This window comes from Bombina bombina, chromosome 3 (assembly GCF_027579735.1).
Source record: "Bombina bombina isolate aBomBom1 chromosome 3, aBomBom1.pri, whole genome shotgun sequence".
In the NCBI taxonomy this organism is placed as follows: Eukaryota; Metazoa; Chordata; class Amphibia; order Anura; family Bombinatoridae; genus Bombina; species Bombina bombina.
This window is the reverse complement of record NC_069501.1, coordinates 180,075,501-180,091,315: the sequence shown is the minus strand read 5'-3', so window position 1 is coordinate 180,091,315 and position 15,815 is coordinate 180,075,501. Positions and strand designations below refer to the sequence as shown.

General features: G+C 34.9%; 1 protein-coding gene across 1 annotated transcript; it reads right to left on the bottom strand.

Annotated features, from left to right (window-relative positions):
* Nucleotides 1-1,001: 1,001 nt before the first annotated feature.
* On the bottom strand, nt 1,002-13,895 carry LOC128651540 (ADP-ribosylation factor-like protein 13B). The gene is made up of 4 exons (XM_053704565.1): nt 13,766-13,895; nt 9,812-10,038; nt 4,317-4,387; nt 1,002-1,641 (listed from the first exon to the last, which is right to left on the bottom strand). Exons 2-4 carry the CDS (start codon nt 9,868-9,870, stop codon nt 1,388-1,390), a joined length of 384 nt encoding a protein of 127 aa, XP_053560540.1. The 5' UTR covers nt 9,871-10,038; nt 13,766-13,895; the 3' UTR covers nt 1,002-1,387.
* Nucleotides 13,896-15,815: the final 1,920 nt, after the last annotated feature.

Sequence of the window (15,815 nt, the reverse complement as noted above, 5' to 3'; positions counted from 1 at the left end):
GTTGACTGGTCCTTTAAATAACATGTACTGTTAGATGAATCTTAAAATATCAAAGATATGTACACCTTGCTTCAGCTAACAAGGTTCTGGGTTCAAAAGAAAGCTTATAAAACAAAGTATGACATGTAATACACCAGTATTAAAGGGACAGTAAGCGCCTCTTGTGTAAAAATCTGGCTTTTTCCCACGCTCCCTAGAGCAGTCACAAGCAAAGTCTGTATCCTAAGTTTTCACAATGCTGAAAATTCCCTAAACCAGGGATCAATAAATATATTTAAAATTTAGAAGCCAGTATGAATATTCAGAATCCAGACATACCTTTAGGAGGTAGACAGTGGTATTTGTATATAGATGTATGAAGAATAACCCAAAATATTAGGATCAGGGGTAAAATTCTACGAGCCAGTAGTCCCTGGCTTCTTGGTTTGTCAAACCCTGCTCTAAAACACACATTTGACTTGCACCATTTACATGTTGCAGAATTTGCTTTTTGGCTTTTCCAGGATACGTAGCACAAACAACATTTTTAGGCAAATGCAAGATGTGTTAAATGTATTTTTAATATCATTTGAAATATGCAAATCCAGGTTTTACTGTCTCCAGAAATGTATACTTCAGGTTATTTAAAAAAAAAAAAAAAAAAAAAATTGTAATTCTTTATACCCATATGAGGACCTTGAGGAGGCAGTAATAGATTAGGCCTTGGAAAGAAGAGCAAAGAGATCTTGCAGGGAAGTAGAAACTAAAATGCCACAGTATTCCATTTCTTTTTATTCTGCAAATGAAAAGCCTGAAAAATTATTTGTCTGAAAATAATGATAAAGACAACTCCTACACCGCTGTTGGTGGATGAAACTTATTTATCCACAATGAAAAACCCTTATTTAGATACAACAAAATAATGTCACTTTCATTTGAAAACTGTGCAAGAAAACAAGCACAATATTTGGTAAAGGATTTCTAAACAAAAGTTATGTGAAGGAAAGATCAGAACACTTGAACTATAATTGTCAACAAATACAAAAGGTGTGTGTGGGGATTAGTGAAACTGAGACAAATAAACATGGCTGAATTTGTTATAGGATGGAATGTTGTGATGCTTATTATACCCCAGATTGTGCAAAATTAAGACTAAATCTTCTAAGTCTGCAACCTTATTGATATAAAGATGTATACACAGATAAATGTTCTTAGAGAGATTTAAATTTATCTTTGAAGAAAGAAAAAAATATTATATAATATTCTACCATAACTATAAGTCAAATGTATTTTAAAAACTTTAAGGGACACTTGTCTCCTTCTTCAGAAAACTGCAGAATTTCCCCACAGCACTATTAATATAACAAAGTCACCCAAAACCATAACATTTAGAAACCAGGATCCTGACTTACATTAAAACTGGTTTTCCTGAAATTTTAGGATGCCTTAGAACTTCAGCCATTGTTTCCTTTGTTTCTTCCATCCTGTTAATATCACTCGAGTCAATAACAAACACTACTCCATAAGATTCAGCATAATAGTTTTTCCAAATTCCTCGAATTCTCTTTCCACCACCCAAGTCAAACATTGTGATCTCAAATCTCCCCTGCTTAATGTCTGCTTTTGAAAATCCAACTGTCGGGGCCACATCTTCAGGAGACTCTGAAAGGAATAAAAAAAACAATTACCAGATCAATAACATCAGTATGATTTTATAAACGTAAAAAAACCCTAGCATTTAATCAGTATTTATTAGCAGAAAATAAATAAAATAAATACACACACACATATACATACATTATATATATATATAAAATAAAATAAAATAATAAGTATATAATTTCAGTCAAAACCACTGTCAAATTGAAAATCTAAGTCTTAGTAACAAAACAATTGTTTGGTGTAATTTTGTTCGTACCATAAGGATCTGTACCATAAACCTACTACTATTTAGAAATTATCTTAAAATATCAATTTAGGTTGCCGCTTTCAGAATTCATTAGAAGTTTCTTCCATTATTCTTAGAACTGAGTTTCATATTTGTACACTGCTAACAACACAGATATTTAGTAATTACGCAAACATTATTAGTCAGCAATTACAATATTGTTTAAACATTTCTAACAGTAGAATCACATTAAAGGAATATGAAACCCAATAATGTTCTTTTGTTATTCAGACAGAGCATACATTTTTTTTTTTTTTTTTAAGTTTCCAATTTACTTCTATTATCAAATGTATATTTTTTGTTGGAGAGATACCTAGGTAGGCATCTGGAGCACTAGTGCTGCCATCTAGTGCCCTTGCAAATGGATAACATTATTGCAAAACTGCTGCCATATAGTGTTCCAGACCTGTGCACACTCTTGAGTTTACGTAAATAGAAGTAAAATTAGAAAGTTGTTAAAAATTGCATGCTCTATCTGAATCATGAAAGAAAAATGTTGGACTTCATGTCCCTTTAAGGAGCACATTTCAAAAATGTATAGATTCCCCTCCTCTAACCTATAAATGTGGGGGATCTCAATTTTTATATTGGGGCTGACTTCCCACTGCAATTTGTATTTACTAATCAAATTACCAAATTAAAGGGACAGTAAACACATTTCTGTTGTGCTGCTAAAGAATAACATATCAGCCATGTCTTAACATTTTTAAAACAGGATTAATATAATTTTTCTGCAATTATTTTTCACTAGCCAAACTCCACCACCATTTGCCTTATTTGGAGAAGCCAATCTGGGCTTTAGTCAGCAAACTACCAGGCTAGCTAGCCACGGTCATAAATTTAATATAGAACACGTTTATTTGCAGTTGTTATTAGTTAAAGCCAATAAGAGACAGATGCCTAACAGACTTATCCTTGAGAAGCCAGCAGGATGCATTTCTTGTTCTGAGTATTAGAAATTGCTCAATTTTAACAGCTACATTACATAAAAAGGGGGCAAAATAAATAATGAAAATATATTGAAAAATTGTTTCATTAAAACATACCTAAACATTTTATATACAAATCTCAAGGTGTTTTCTGTACCTTTGAGGACTGGTTTAAATTCTCTACAAATGGGAGGGAACTCAAAAAAGCTCATACTATGGGCTAGATTACGAGTGGAGCGTTAATTATTGCTCCTGCTCGAGTGTACTAGAAGTAAGCTTTTTGCGCACGCCGGGTTGCGCTCGTATTATGAGTTGAAAGTAAACTCTTTTTCGCTTGCACGCTAAACTGACGAGCGCAGAAAGCCAAACTTAAAATATCACACGTGCGATAGCCTATTCTCTAATAGAAGTCAATGGAGCAAAAAAAGTAGGGGGAAAAAAAACCCACCCAACTTGTGTGTGATACGGACATCAAAATATGAATATTTCACATTTCAATGTTCTTCACATAGCACAATATGTTCTCTATATTATATATATATATATATATATATATATATATATATATATATATATATATATATATATATAGATAGATAGATAGATAGATAGATAGATAGATAGATAGATATCACACAGAGGAAGTCTAGTACTCACTTACAAGCACTCAGCTAAGATTAAAAGCAAAAAAGGAAGAGTTAGTTACCGGCCGCATCTGGCCAAATGGGACAAGCCCAGGTACCACGTCAAGGTCTCTCCTAAAACCTGGGTCCCTAATACAGCCATACAAATGCAAGCTCTTAATATAACAAACTGGGAACAAGTGAAGGGTGCACAGACTTATGTGATCACCCTAGACACATACAAAACACGGAAGGAGACTGCACTCTCAGATTGGACCGGGTACACATTATATTATATATAACTGATTCATTTTCAAAATTGTCTCTTTGTCCAATAGTTATAAGGACTTATAGGCAGATAATGCAAAACATTTCCAACTCATAAGGACATACTGTAAAACCATCATATCTTTCATTCAACATTACTTGTGCAACAGAGCGCCTGTCACTGGGCAGAGATGAAAATTACATGATAAGCATCATTGTGGATCTCAAGAGTGTACCAGTTTGTCTGCTATGTTCACTTTCTGTGTTGCATCTTGCCGAAAGTATATCCCTACAGGCAATATCAATTCAAGTGAACAAAATATATGTAATTTATTAGCATATCTTAATGTGAATACCAATATTATGTTGCCTCATACGCCAGGGCTCGGCACATCATGCAATAACGATCATCACTAACTGAATTGTAAGCATTAATTCACAATAATACTCAAAATAATCAAAGATATATAACATGCTAGAATGTCCACTGCTAACAAACGGATTGAATGCCACTGTTCTAGCTAAATAAATGTTAAGACAAATCAAATAAATAAATACTGCACAACTCACCTCCTTGAATCCCTTTCACAGTTGCAGTTTTGCCAGCATTATCAAGGCCCACTATTACCAATGTGACTTTTCTTAAAAGAAAATAAATAATATGGTTATTAAAATACATTACATTTACATAATGTGTGTATAACGTTCTCTTATATACAGTAATCTGCATGATTTATTATTTTCATGAACTTTAATAAAATGTAATTATACTTTAAAAGGGACAATCTACACCTTAGTCATCTTATAGTGTTACCTTAGATTAAGCTACATATAGCCCCCTGCACCCCTTTCTATATCATGCAGCTGGAACTGTAAAAAATGAATATTGTATCTGGCCACTTTGAAATGGCTGCCAAGCTCCACACAATCTGGGCTGCACATGACAACCAATAACAAAAGGCTCACTAGTTGGATTTATTTTTATTTTATATATTTATTTATTTTCTTCTCTCTCTCTCTCTCTCTCCTCCTTGCAGTTTTGACGATAAATAATATCTCTTTAGATAATATTTTTAGCACATAGCCCAAAATGTGTTTTTGTCAGTGCTGCAATAGGAGAGTACATTTTGCAAATACAATGAGCTAACTTAGCTACTTGCAACACGTCACTAGACTTTAGAAATGGGGGCCGATTTATCAAGGGCTGAATGGCCCCTGTTTCCGCACAAACCTTTAGGCTCGCCGGAAACAGCAGTTATGAAGCAGCATTCTTTATACCGCTGCTCCTTAACTGGTCTGCTGCCTCTGAGGCTGCGTACATCAATCCGCCCGATCCTATACGATCGGGTTGATTGACCACGAATCTGCAGGTGGCAGCATTGCACAAGCAGTTCATACGCTGTCGGCATTCAGCGATGTCTGGCGGACATGATACGCCAGACTTTGATAAATTGGCCCCATAGAGTGAATATTGATTCAACTTTCACTCATCACAGTTAAATTTCAACTCATTAATGGCTAGTGGAAATTTTGAGGATATAGATATATATATATATATATATTAGGGTTGCACCAATACCATTTTTTTATGATCGAGTACAAGTACCAATACTTGTTTTCAAATACTCGCCGATACCAATTACCGATACTTTTTTTTTTTATGTCATGTGACAGTTTACCAAGCACAATACAGACTAAATATTTAAGATTCCTTCTTTATAATTATAAAGGACTGTAATTCAAAAGACATTATGAAATAATAAAACAGTTTTATTTGTCACAAAGTTCACTGAACATGTTTATAAATAAAAAATATTACAATAAAATATTAAATTTAAAGGGGTGATGCAATTGGGTTGTAGGGCTGTTATATAACATCATTTTGACATTTATATGGAGGTTCGACTCTAAGTTGAACACACTACTTTCACTTTCCACACTACAGCATGGGGCAGAAAGATATTTTTGGCCCATTTTAGCCAGAGCTGGAAATCTGTTTATTAACTGCCCAGTACTTCAGGGGTTTGTCTGAACGATGTACAGTGATCTCTCTTACAAGAATACAAATAACAGCAATTTGTATTGGCAGAACAGTAGCAAACAATTTTTAGTTGAGTCTCCACTCCAGTTTAAAATGAAATAGGAACATGCAGTTTGAAAAAACGCCACAAGATAGCATATGGGTAGGAAGTGGATGTATCGGTTTAAGTATCGGTGCATTTGCATGAGTACAAGTACTCATGCAAATACTTGGTATCGGTACCGATACTAGTATCGGTGCAACCCTAATAAATATATATATATATATATATATATATATATATATATATATACACATATACACATATATATATACATATATATATATATATATATATATATATATATATATATATATATATATATATATACACACACAGTTTATGTTGTGTGTGAAATGCCAAGATTTTCAACAAATTTGTCATGACAACATGCACACATGTAAACCCACCGTGATACTCATCCTACCAAAAGGACAAAATAAATGATGGTGTTGGGCCAAATATTAATCTACCTTTCCATGTCTCTTGAGGGCACATTATACAATACATTTATAATCAAATCTTATGACAAATAATGTCTTCTCCATTATGACCACCTCTCCTGCTCAAGTAGAAATAAACTGGATTTCATGTATATCAGCAAATTGTCTCTGTCTACATAAATTAGTTTTTAGATAATTCTATATTTGTCCCTGGACCCATGTGAGTACATCTCTAATTACTAATACAAAGGATCATACAGATTAGGTAAGATTTAAAACACAAGCTGACAGGACAGTGAGCAAGAAACGGAAGCCTAATAATACACAGCTCCAATAGCAGAATGAATTTCAACACAGTTCCATATTGTTATTTCATTTGTTTAAATATTCAGACTAATAAAATGATACAATAAGTTACTAACAGCTTCTGTATCAGGGTCCGACAAAATTCCATAAACAAAAATATTAGAGACGCAAATGATCTAATACAGATGTAAAATAGCAGCAGTTAAGTGCTAACTTTTTTCATAAAAAAAAGTAAAACATACAATTTAAATGGATAAAAAGGTTAGAATTGAAATGGGCATTCAAATGTTAAAAAGTATTTTGCAATAAACTTCCATTAGCAAAAATGCTTCTGTTAAAATTTAAAAAAAAAGTAATAAACACCATATACACATATGCTGTGAGTGCCCCGTGCACCAGCATTCAAACACCACAGAGTCAGCAGTGGCTCATTTGACACAATTTAAAGGAACATGAAACTCAAGTTTCTTTCATGATTCAGATAGAGAATACAATTTTAAACAACATTCCAGTTTACCTATCGGTTATTTGTAGAGTGCCAACAGATTCCGCAGCACTACAAGCAAAGGGGGAGTACAACAAAACAATTATAGGGATCAAATGGGTAGAGGGCCCTGCCAAGAGTTGCACTGTTGTAGCCAGCTCTTAAGAAGGTGGTCTACAAACAGCTGGACTCTTAGGCTTACATGCTAAGGGGGTTCAGGGGATAGCAATGGAGGAGAGGAACTGGTATTAGGAAAGGTTAGCGTAGGTTGTATGCGTCCCTGAACAGTAGAGTCTTTAGGGAGCACTTGAAGCTTTTAAAACTAGAAGAGAGTCTTGTGGAGCGAGGCAGAGAGTTCCACAAGATGGGAGCCAGTCTGGAGAAGTCCTGTAAACAGGAGTGTGATGAGGTGACAAGAGAGGAGGATAGTAGGAGGTCCTGAGCAGAGCGAAGGGGACGGGAGGGAGAGTATCTGGAGACAAGGTCTGAGATGTAGGGGGGAGCAGTGCAGTTGAGGGCTTTGTATGTAAGAGTGAGAGTTTTGTGTTTGATCCTAGAGGCAAGAGGAAGCCAGTGAAGGGATTGGCAGAGAGGTGCAGCAGATGAAGAGCGACATGTAAGGAAGATGAGTCTGGCAGAGGCATTCATTATGGATTGTAAAGGAGCTAGGCGGCAGGTGGGGAGACCAGAGAGGACAGAGTTGCAGTAATCAAGGCGGGAAAGAATGAGAGAGTGGATTAAAATCTTAGTTGTGTCTTGTGTAAGGAAGTGTCTAATTTTAGAGATGTTTTTAAGGTGGAAGCGGCAGGCTTTAGCCAAGGACTGAATGTGAGGAGTGAAGGAAAGATCTGAGTCAAATGTGACCCAGAGACATCGGGCATGCGGGGTAGGGGTAATGTTATCTATGTTATCTAATTTGCCTCATTCTTTAGATATCCTTTGTTGAAGAAAAGCAATGCACGTGAGTGAGCTAATCACATGAGGCATCTATGTGCAGCCACCAACCATAAGCTACTAAGCCTATTTAGATATACTTTTCAACAAATGATACCCAGAGAATTAAGCAAATTAGTTGTTTAAAATTGCATGCTCTATCTAAATCGCAAAAGAAAAAAAATGTGGGTTTCATGTTTCACTAACACAAAACACATCACTGCAACCTATGTGACCGGGCATGGTGCTTGAATACTGATCCTCTAGTGTCACACGAAGCATTTATGAAAAAGTAAACTAAATAAATTGTGAAAATACATTTTGATGATAAACTTTCCCCTTTGTACAAACAGATCAGGGATGTTAGCAATATCTGAAATGGAGTTTAGATCATCAGTTGTAATAAAATACTTACTTTTTTATGTAGTGCTGAAATTCAAATACCCTGCCACCCACTTCAAAAGTATTTTTTTTTTTTTGTGAGCAAATGCTTTAAACTGTTCTGCTATCAGTGCGCTAGCTACAAAAAAAATAATAATAATTATGTGAGTGCCGTAGGGCTAGAGCGACAATTGGAGATCAGTTTAAACCATTAGCTCAGAAAAAAAAATTAAGTTACAGCGCATTTTCTTAAGAAGTTATCAAAGTCGCTCTAAAATATTGCTTAGATTCAGGACTTTATTTTGAAACATGTAAAATTTACAATCACTTTAATATTTTAATTTTGTTTGCAGTATTTACAGCTATATTCTCATACACAAAACTCAAGAGCTCTGGGTGATCCCCTCGTTAACCACCTAGAGCTGTAAGCTTTAGAAGTGGCATGAATTTGAATCCATTCTGTTTTGAGTGTTTAGTCAACTTCCATGTTTTGTGTGTTTAGGAAAGATAACGTTAACCGCTTTGTGTCGTTACTATAGCGTTAACATCAGAATGAAGTTCCAATATAAACACTATTAGTAAAATCATTGAAGCGATCACATGATTTCAAGGGGGGATTAGATCATGAGGGACTGCCTACACTGCTAGGCAGGCCCCCAGGCCGATTCTTCACTTTGTCAAAGGGGGAAGCTACAGGATATATATGGTAGAAGTTTCAATGTTGTCCTAATGGCCTTAAAGCCCGGTGCTATTAGGATGGCATGGAACGTCCTAGCAGTGTGAAGGGGTTAATGCTCTTGTTTGTATTTCACTACGTTTGGTTGAAGGCTAGCATGTTTGGCTGTAAGTTAGGTAAAAACAATACTCAAGTTATGGTGAGATAAAAGCATGAGATTAATATCCTCCATTTTATAAAATTAAAAACCACAAAACTTATTGTATAGCCAATTAGCACACCAGGCAAAAGCTTTTCCATATACATTGTTGTCAATGCACTAGAGAACTCTGGGTAAAATATGCTTTTTGATTTCAGTACTGTGTTGACCACAGAAATCCCCTTATGGAGTAGGTGCAGCAAAATCAAAACAACTTCTGCACAGCTGTTTCAATCTCAATATCTCTCATCAGCAGAAGAAAAGTATGAAGAGGTCTTGATGTGGAATTGAGTCTATCACCATTCCACTAAATGCAGTAACCAGATCTTCAATGTATTCCTTTGACCAATTTGTGAGCATCCGAGTTAGCGCCAGTTATTGAGTGTGCTGTGTTGCTGTATAAATGAAAAACCTAATATACAGTCCTAAAAATAATGAAGCAAATAGAAACAGACACAACAGTGCATGGGAGGAGTGAGAGATTACAAAGTGGGAAAGGTACAGAAATACATAACCAAAAAAGAGATTGTTTTTGTAGTTATTGAAGGTTCTTAAAACGTACCTCACTGGTTCTCTCCATCGTTTTAACCAATCACAGCAATTCGCCATCAAGCTAAACATTCCAAATCCTTGGCCATAAGAACCAAGGGAGTAAAAAACAAACAAACAAAAAAAAAACAAAATGTCACAAAACCAGAATCTTCTAAAATGGCTTCATCATCTTGAATCACCCAGGACTACATCCACGTATAGTTCTCTCCAAGAGTATTAATTATGGCTTTGTAAACCCTGGTAAAAGTAAGAAAACAACTGTAACCAAAACAAAAAACTTTCATATCAATAAATCACACAACAGAGTGAGTATAAACAAAGACCATTAAATAGGAGGAAACAAATGTGCCTAAACAAATGTATATATTACAAATGATTGCTCCTTTACTATACATTTAAATATAATCAAGAGACTATGTGGTCTGTATGACACAAACCAATAATATAGTGATAACAAATGTAATTATTCTCACAAACCCTAAAATAAGAATAAAGAAAAACACTTTACACAGGCAAGGCATCAGCATACTTAAAGTATAATTAAACTATTACCATTGTTTGTAAACAGAGTTCTTAGGAAAATATAAGTAGCTTAATGAATTTCCCTAATAAGTATATTTATGGTACTCAAAATTGAAATGCGAATAGGTGCATTTTAAATTTAAAAGGGACAGTATACACCAATTTCCACATAACTTCATGTAAAAGACACTACTATAAATAATAATATGCACAGATACTGATCTAAAAATCCAGTGTAAAACCGTTTAAAAAAAACTTACTTAGAAGCTCCAAGTTTAGCTCTGTTGAAAAGGTTAGCTGTAAACCCCACTAAAAGTGGGTGTATAGCAAAAAAACAGACACTCCCCCTTCCTCTGCATATGAAAAGACTCTTTACACAAACAGAAGCAAGCTGGAGTAGGTATACTTCAGTATACTTTAAAACTTTGGGGCTTGGTTAGGAGTCTGAAAATCAGGGCAATGTTATTTAAAAATAAGCAAAACAATACATTTATTTTTTTAAAAACCTGTATACTATAGGCTATATAAATGGATAATATACAAAACATTTATGCAAAGAAACATCTAGTGTATAATGTCCCTTTAAATAGAAGAATTTGTGCAATATAATTCTATCCAGTAAGAGTTATTGTTTCATCACTAGCATACACATGCATGATACATGTGACTAGAGCATAGGGATTAAAAAAACATACCTGCTCACAGAGCTGGCAGTAGTGTGTCAGTGAAGACTTAAAGGGACACTCAATCAAAATTAAACTTTCATTATTCAGATAGAGCATGCCATTATAAACAACTTTCTAATTTACTTCCATTAACAAAATGTGCACAGTCTTTGTAAACTTTTTGAGTCACCAGCTCCTACTGAGCATGTGCAAGAGTAAGTGTGTATGCATTTGTGAATGGCTGATGGCTGTCACATGGTACGTGTATGCATTTGTGATTCGCTGATGGATGTCACATGGTACAGGGGGAGTGGAAAAAGACATAACTTTTAAAATTGTCAGAAAAAAAAAAATCTAATACTCATTTAAAGCTCAGACTAACCCAATAACATGAACACATTTGGTAACAGAAATATATATTTTTTTAAACTTTACCTTATAATTCCGTGTGCCCCCGACCCCATACTGCTTCTCCCTTAGAGAAGGGCTTAGCCAACAAAAGAATTTAGCACAACCAACAAGCCTTCTTCATGGCTTCTCTCCAATCATTGCTGATACTATAATAGTCATAACGCCCCCACCACCTTAGTACGCAATTGCTAGTATCTACATGACCACCCTTGTTAGTTTATGGCCGTTGGCACCGAGGATGCCAGAGGATAGCAATGGATAGAGGTTTATCTAAGACACTTCATGGAATAGTTAGCAAGAGGTATACCTAAAAGTAACTTATATTCACTATTATGTTTGATAAACACCTATAAAAGTCACACACAACCCATTATTGGATCGTGCTTATTATCATGCTCACAACAGACTTGACTGTGCCGCTAATGTCATTGCTGATGTTAATAGGGAATCCCTTTATGTGCACTGCAGTGAAACAAGCAGGGAGATAGCAGCTTTGAGAAGGGAGAGGGTAGCCTGTGTAGACGAACGTCTACATACAAGCAGCTTTGATTTTGTTAGGTAGGTGTAAAACGACTTATTTATTAATATTTGCTAGTGAAATTATATTGCAAAAATGTTTCCATTAAAAATGAAAATGCACATTTCAATTTGGACCTTTCACTTTAAATATTCAAATACAAGGACAGACTATAGACTTATTAAGAAGATGCTTTAGATGCTACATTTTTGTGCAAAAAACATTTAATGGTAAAGGTAGCCCATCAGAAGGGGAAGAGAAGAGCAGGAAATGGAAACAATTAAATAAAGATAAGAGGGGTACAAGTCTGTGTATGGGAGGTGGGGAGAATATAACTGAGATATAGAGAAATTTTAAATGTATTAGCCAATATGCATCAATGAACAAAGTTGGATACCCTATACTGACAATGCCTATTACCAAGAAGGTTCAAGCAACATCTATAAGCAAACTCTATAAGGGGTCCTGATGTTAGATTATACACATTAGCTACCAGTCAAAAAAATAAAACATTAGCCCACTTATTAAATAAAAGAAAAGGTATTTCTCATTTACTGCAATTAGGTCTTACCAGTCCAGAACTAGAGAACAATTGTATATGCATTAAAGAAACACAAAAGTCAAACAAACGTTAATAGTTCAGAAATTAAAAAAAGGGTTATTTTTTGTAAAATTGAATTCCCTTTAAAATGTTTATATATGCTGTAAAAAAAATTATAAAAAAAAAGTTTGCAAGGCACTTAGTTAAATTGTATAATTTACCAGCTTTTCATATAATATAATAATATACTGGGGCTTAAACATTCTGTATTTTAAATAGTTTTATCGCCCAAACAGGAGCTTGGTTTCACAATCTTATGAGTAACAAGGAACACTTTGAAGAAGCAATTACAAAAAAAAAAAAACACTCTATTATTCCAAATGAATTGACTGCACTGTTACCAGAGACATGATTGGGTAGGACAAGTCAAAACATAGATCAAATACAGAAATGTTTAAAAGACATCAATGGTAACATTCTTAAAAGTTGTGCTTTTATCACATGGAAAGTTGTGATGGTACAATATTGTGACCGAAAGTATTCATACCCTTGCATTTTAAGAGAGAAACACAAAAAAAGTCCAACTAAAGTTTGCCAAAATGCATGATGACCTGAAACATACCTCAAAAAGAACCCAAGAATGGATGAGAAAAAAAAAAAAAAACATTGGACCATTCCAAAAGTGGTCTTCAGTGAGTCCAGATCTGAATCCCACCGAACATCTGAAAAAAATCACTGAAACTCACAGTTGGGAAAATGAACCCATCAAACTTGAGTAAGATAACAAATACTTTTGGTAATGTTTAGTTCGTTCAGGAAAAATTGTGAGTTTTCCTAATAAAGTGTATGGGTACCTATACTTTCGGCCACATCTGTAAGTATGTGGGTCTATTTGTATTCATTGTATCCATGAACCATGTTAAAAAACGACAACAATGTTGTGATACAGAAGCACATACACTCATATCTAACAAAAGTCTAAGGCAGTTTACAGCCAAATAAAACACCTGAGGGGCAGATAAACTCTAAGATATAGATGCAATCACAGTCTATATTGTATAGTAAAATAATTGAGCTTGGCCAAACACACCAGCTTTATTTTTTACAATTCACAACATATTTTGGTTACATCATTTATCTATTATGTTTCACTAATATAATGAGTTGATTATAAACATCCTCTTTAGGTCCATGAGAAAGTGTCAGGAGAAAGGCCTAAGGACATTGCAGGTATAAACGGGTATTTACAATACAAATTGATGTGTAGTAAGCAAAACAGTGCGGATTGGATCATCCTGTACTCCTTACCCATCCGGTGACACCGTCTACAGACACCCTAATCTTCTATTCACCCGTATGCTCCAAATGCTTGAGCAGCCATAGCTAAGCCCAGGCGACGTTAAGCAGAGTCACGTGATTTTGCATCCGCGCAACGCCATTGGTCTTCAACCAGAGAAAGGAGGACTGTCCTAGTGAGCGAGGTCCATACCAACAGAGGTTGCTAGAGACGCTATACCTCAGTTACTATGGCGACGGAAAGGCGGCGGACTCACGTTGAACGTGTGACGTCCATTTTCGGGAGCGCGCTCTTCTTACAACATATTTGTTCGTGCACACTTTTAGACCCTTGTTTATAAGGGTGCAACAAACGCTCTTCTATGGTAAGAGACTAAAACTTTAAATTTAGCTGTTTTTTTGTCCAGTGCTATTAAATTTAGTACCAGGACACGATTCTAATATGCTTCCATTATAAAACCATGCACATTTATTTTTTATGCACACTTTTGAGGCGCCAGCTCCTACTCAGTACAGTATATGCAAAAGTGCATAGTTTTATTATGTGTTTATTTTTTTACTTCTAGCTCTGTATTGATTAAATTATCATATTGCTCAATTATCAATTGAGATCTAAATTTAGCCAAAAATCTATTAAAACAAGGTCGTTTTTTTTTGCTTTCCAATAGCAAAAATGATATACCTTCCGCACAAAATAGCATCATTTATGAAATCTAAATTTTTCATCTTACACCAGTTAAAGCGCTAAGCAATAACATATCTTCAAATTGGAAAGGCATAGGTTGCTTTTTTGATTTAGATAGCCAATATATTTTCTGCAAAAATGCATTAAAGGGAAGGCTACTCCAGAATTTCTATTGTTTAAAAAGATTGATAATCCCTTAATTACCCATATCCCAGTTCTGCATAACCAGCAGTGTTTCTAAGCCCCTGCAGGCCAGCTTTATCTAAGTGCATTTTGTTAGCTTTTCTCAGCAAGACAGTGCTAGTTAATGTGTGCCATATAGATAACACTGTACTCACTCCTGTGGAGTTACGAATGAGTCAGCACCGATTGGCTAAAATGCAAGTCTGTATATAGCACTGAGATAAGGGGGCAATTTTACAATTTTATACTTTTTACCTCTGTGATTACCTTGTATCTAAATCTCTGCAAACTGCCCCCTTATCTCAGTGCTATATACAGACTTGCATTTTAGCCAATCGGTGCTGACTCATTCGTAACTCCACAGAATTTTCCTCCCCTTTAATTTCCTCCCAATGATCCATTTTACCTGCTGCAGTGTATTAAATTGTTTGCAAATAGCTCCTTTGACTTTATATCAGCTTTTGAAATAGCTGATTTTGCCTGTACTATCCCCAACAATACTGAACTATAGGTTATTGACAAGCTATATAAATACAGCCAGCAGCAGAAATTGCACTCCCAGTCGGGTATGAGAGATAAAGTAAAAAAATGTCTATTTTCTATTGTTCTTTCTAAGTATTTTATATATAGACAGAGATAAGAAAGGGAAGTATTTGAGTGATAAAATAATGATGTATGATCTGTCTGCAAGTTTACCCTATTTTGGGCCAGATTACAAGTGAAATATTTAACACTTTCCCTCAATCATTAACTGCGCTAGAAGTAAGGTTTTTGCTTTTGTATTACAAGTTGAAAGTAGACTGTTTTCGCTCGTGCACTAACTCGACAAGCGTAAAAAGCTGAACTTAGAATATCTGGCTCGTGATAACGTATTCCCCCTAAGAAGTCAATGGAGTACAAAAAGTGGAAAAAAATCTAACATCCTACTCGCACCAAAACCAGATTGCATATTCTCAAGTGCGATAGCCTGACATGAAAATATGAATATTTCACATTTCAATGTTCTTCACATAGAAGAATATGTTCTATTATTTATCAATACATATATCTATTTTAATTAGCTTAAAGGGCCACTGTAAGTAAATATTTTCTATGCCTGTTACTAACTAACTACCCCAAATACGCTTTTTATCAATAGCATTTCATTAACATATCTCTACCGTATATCAGAAATCTTGTCTGCAAATTTAATTG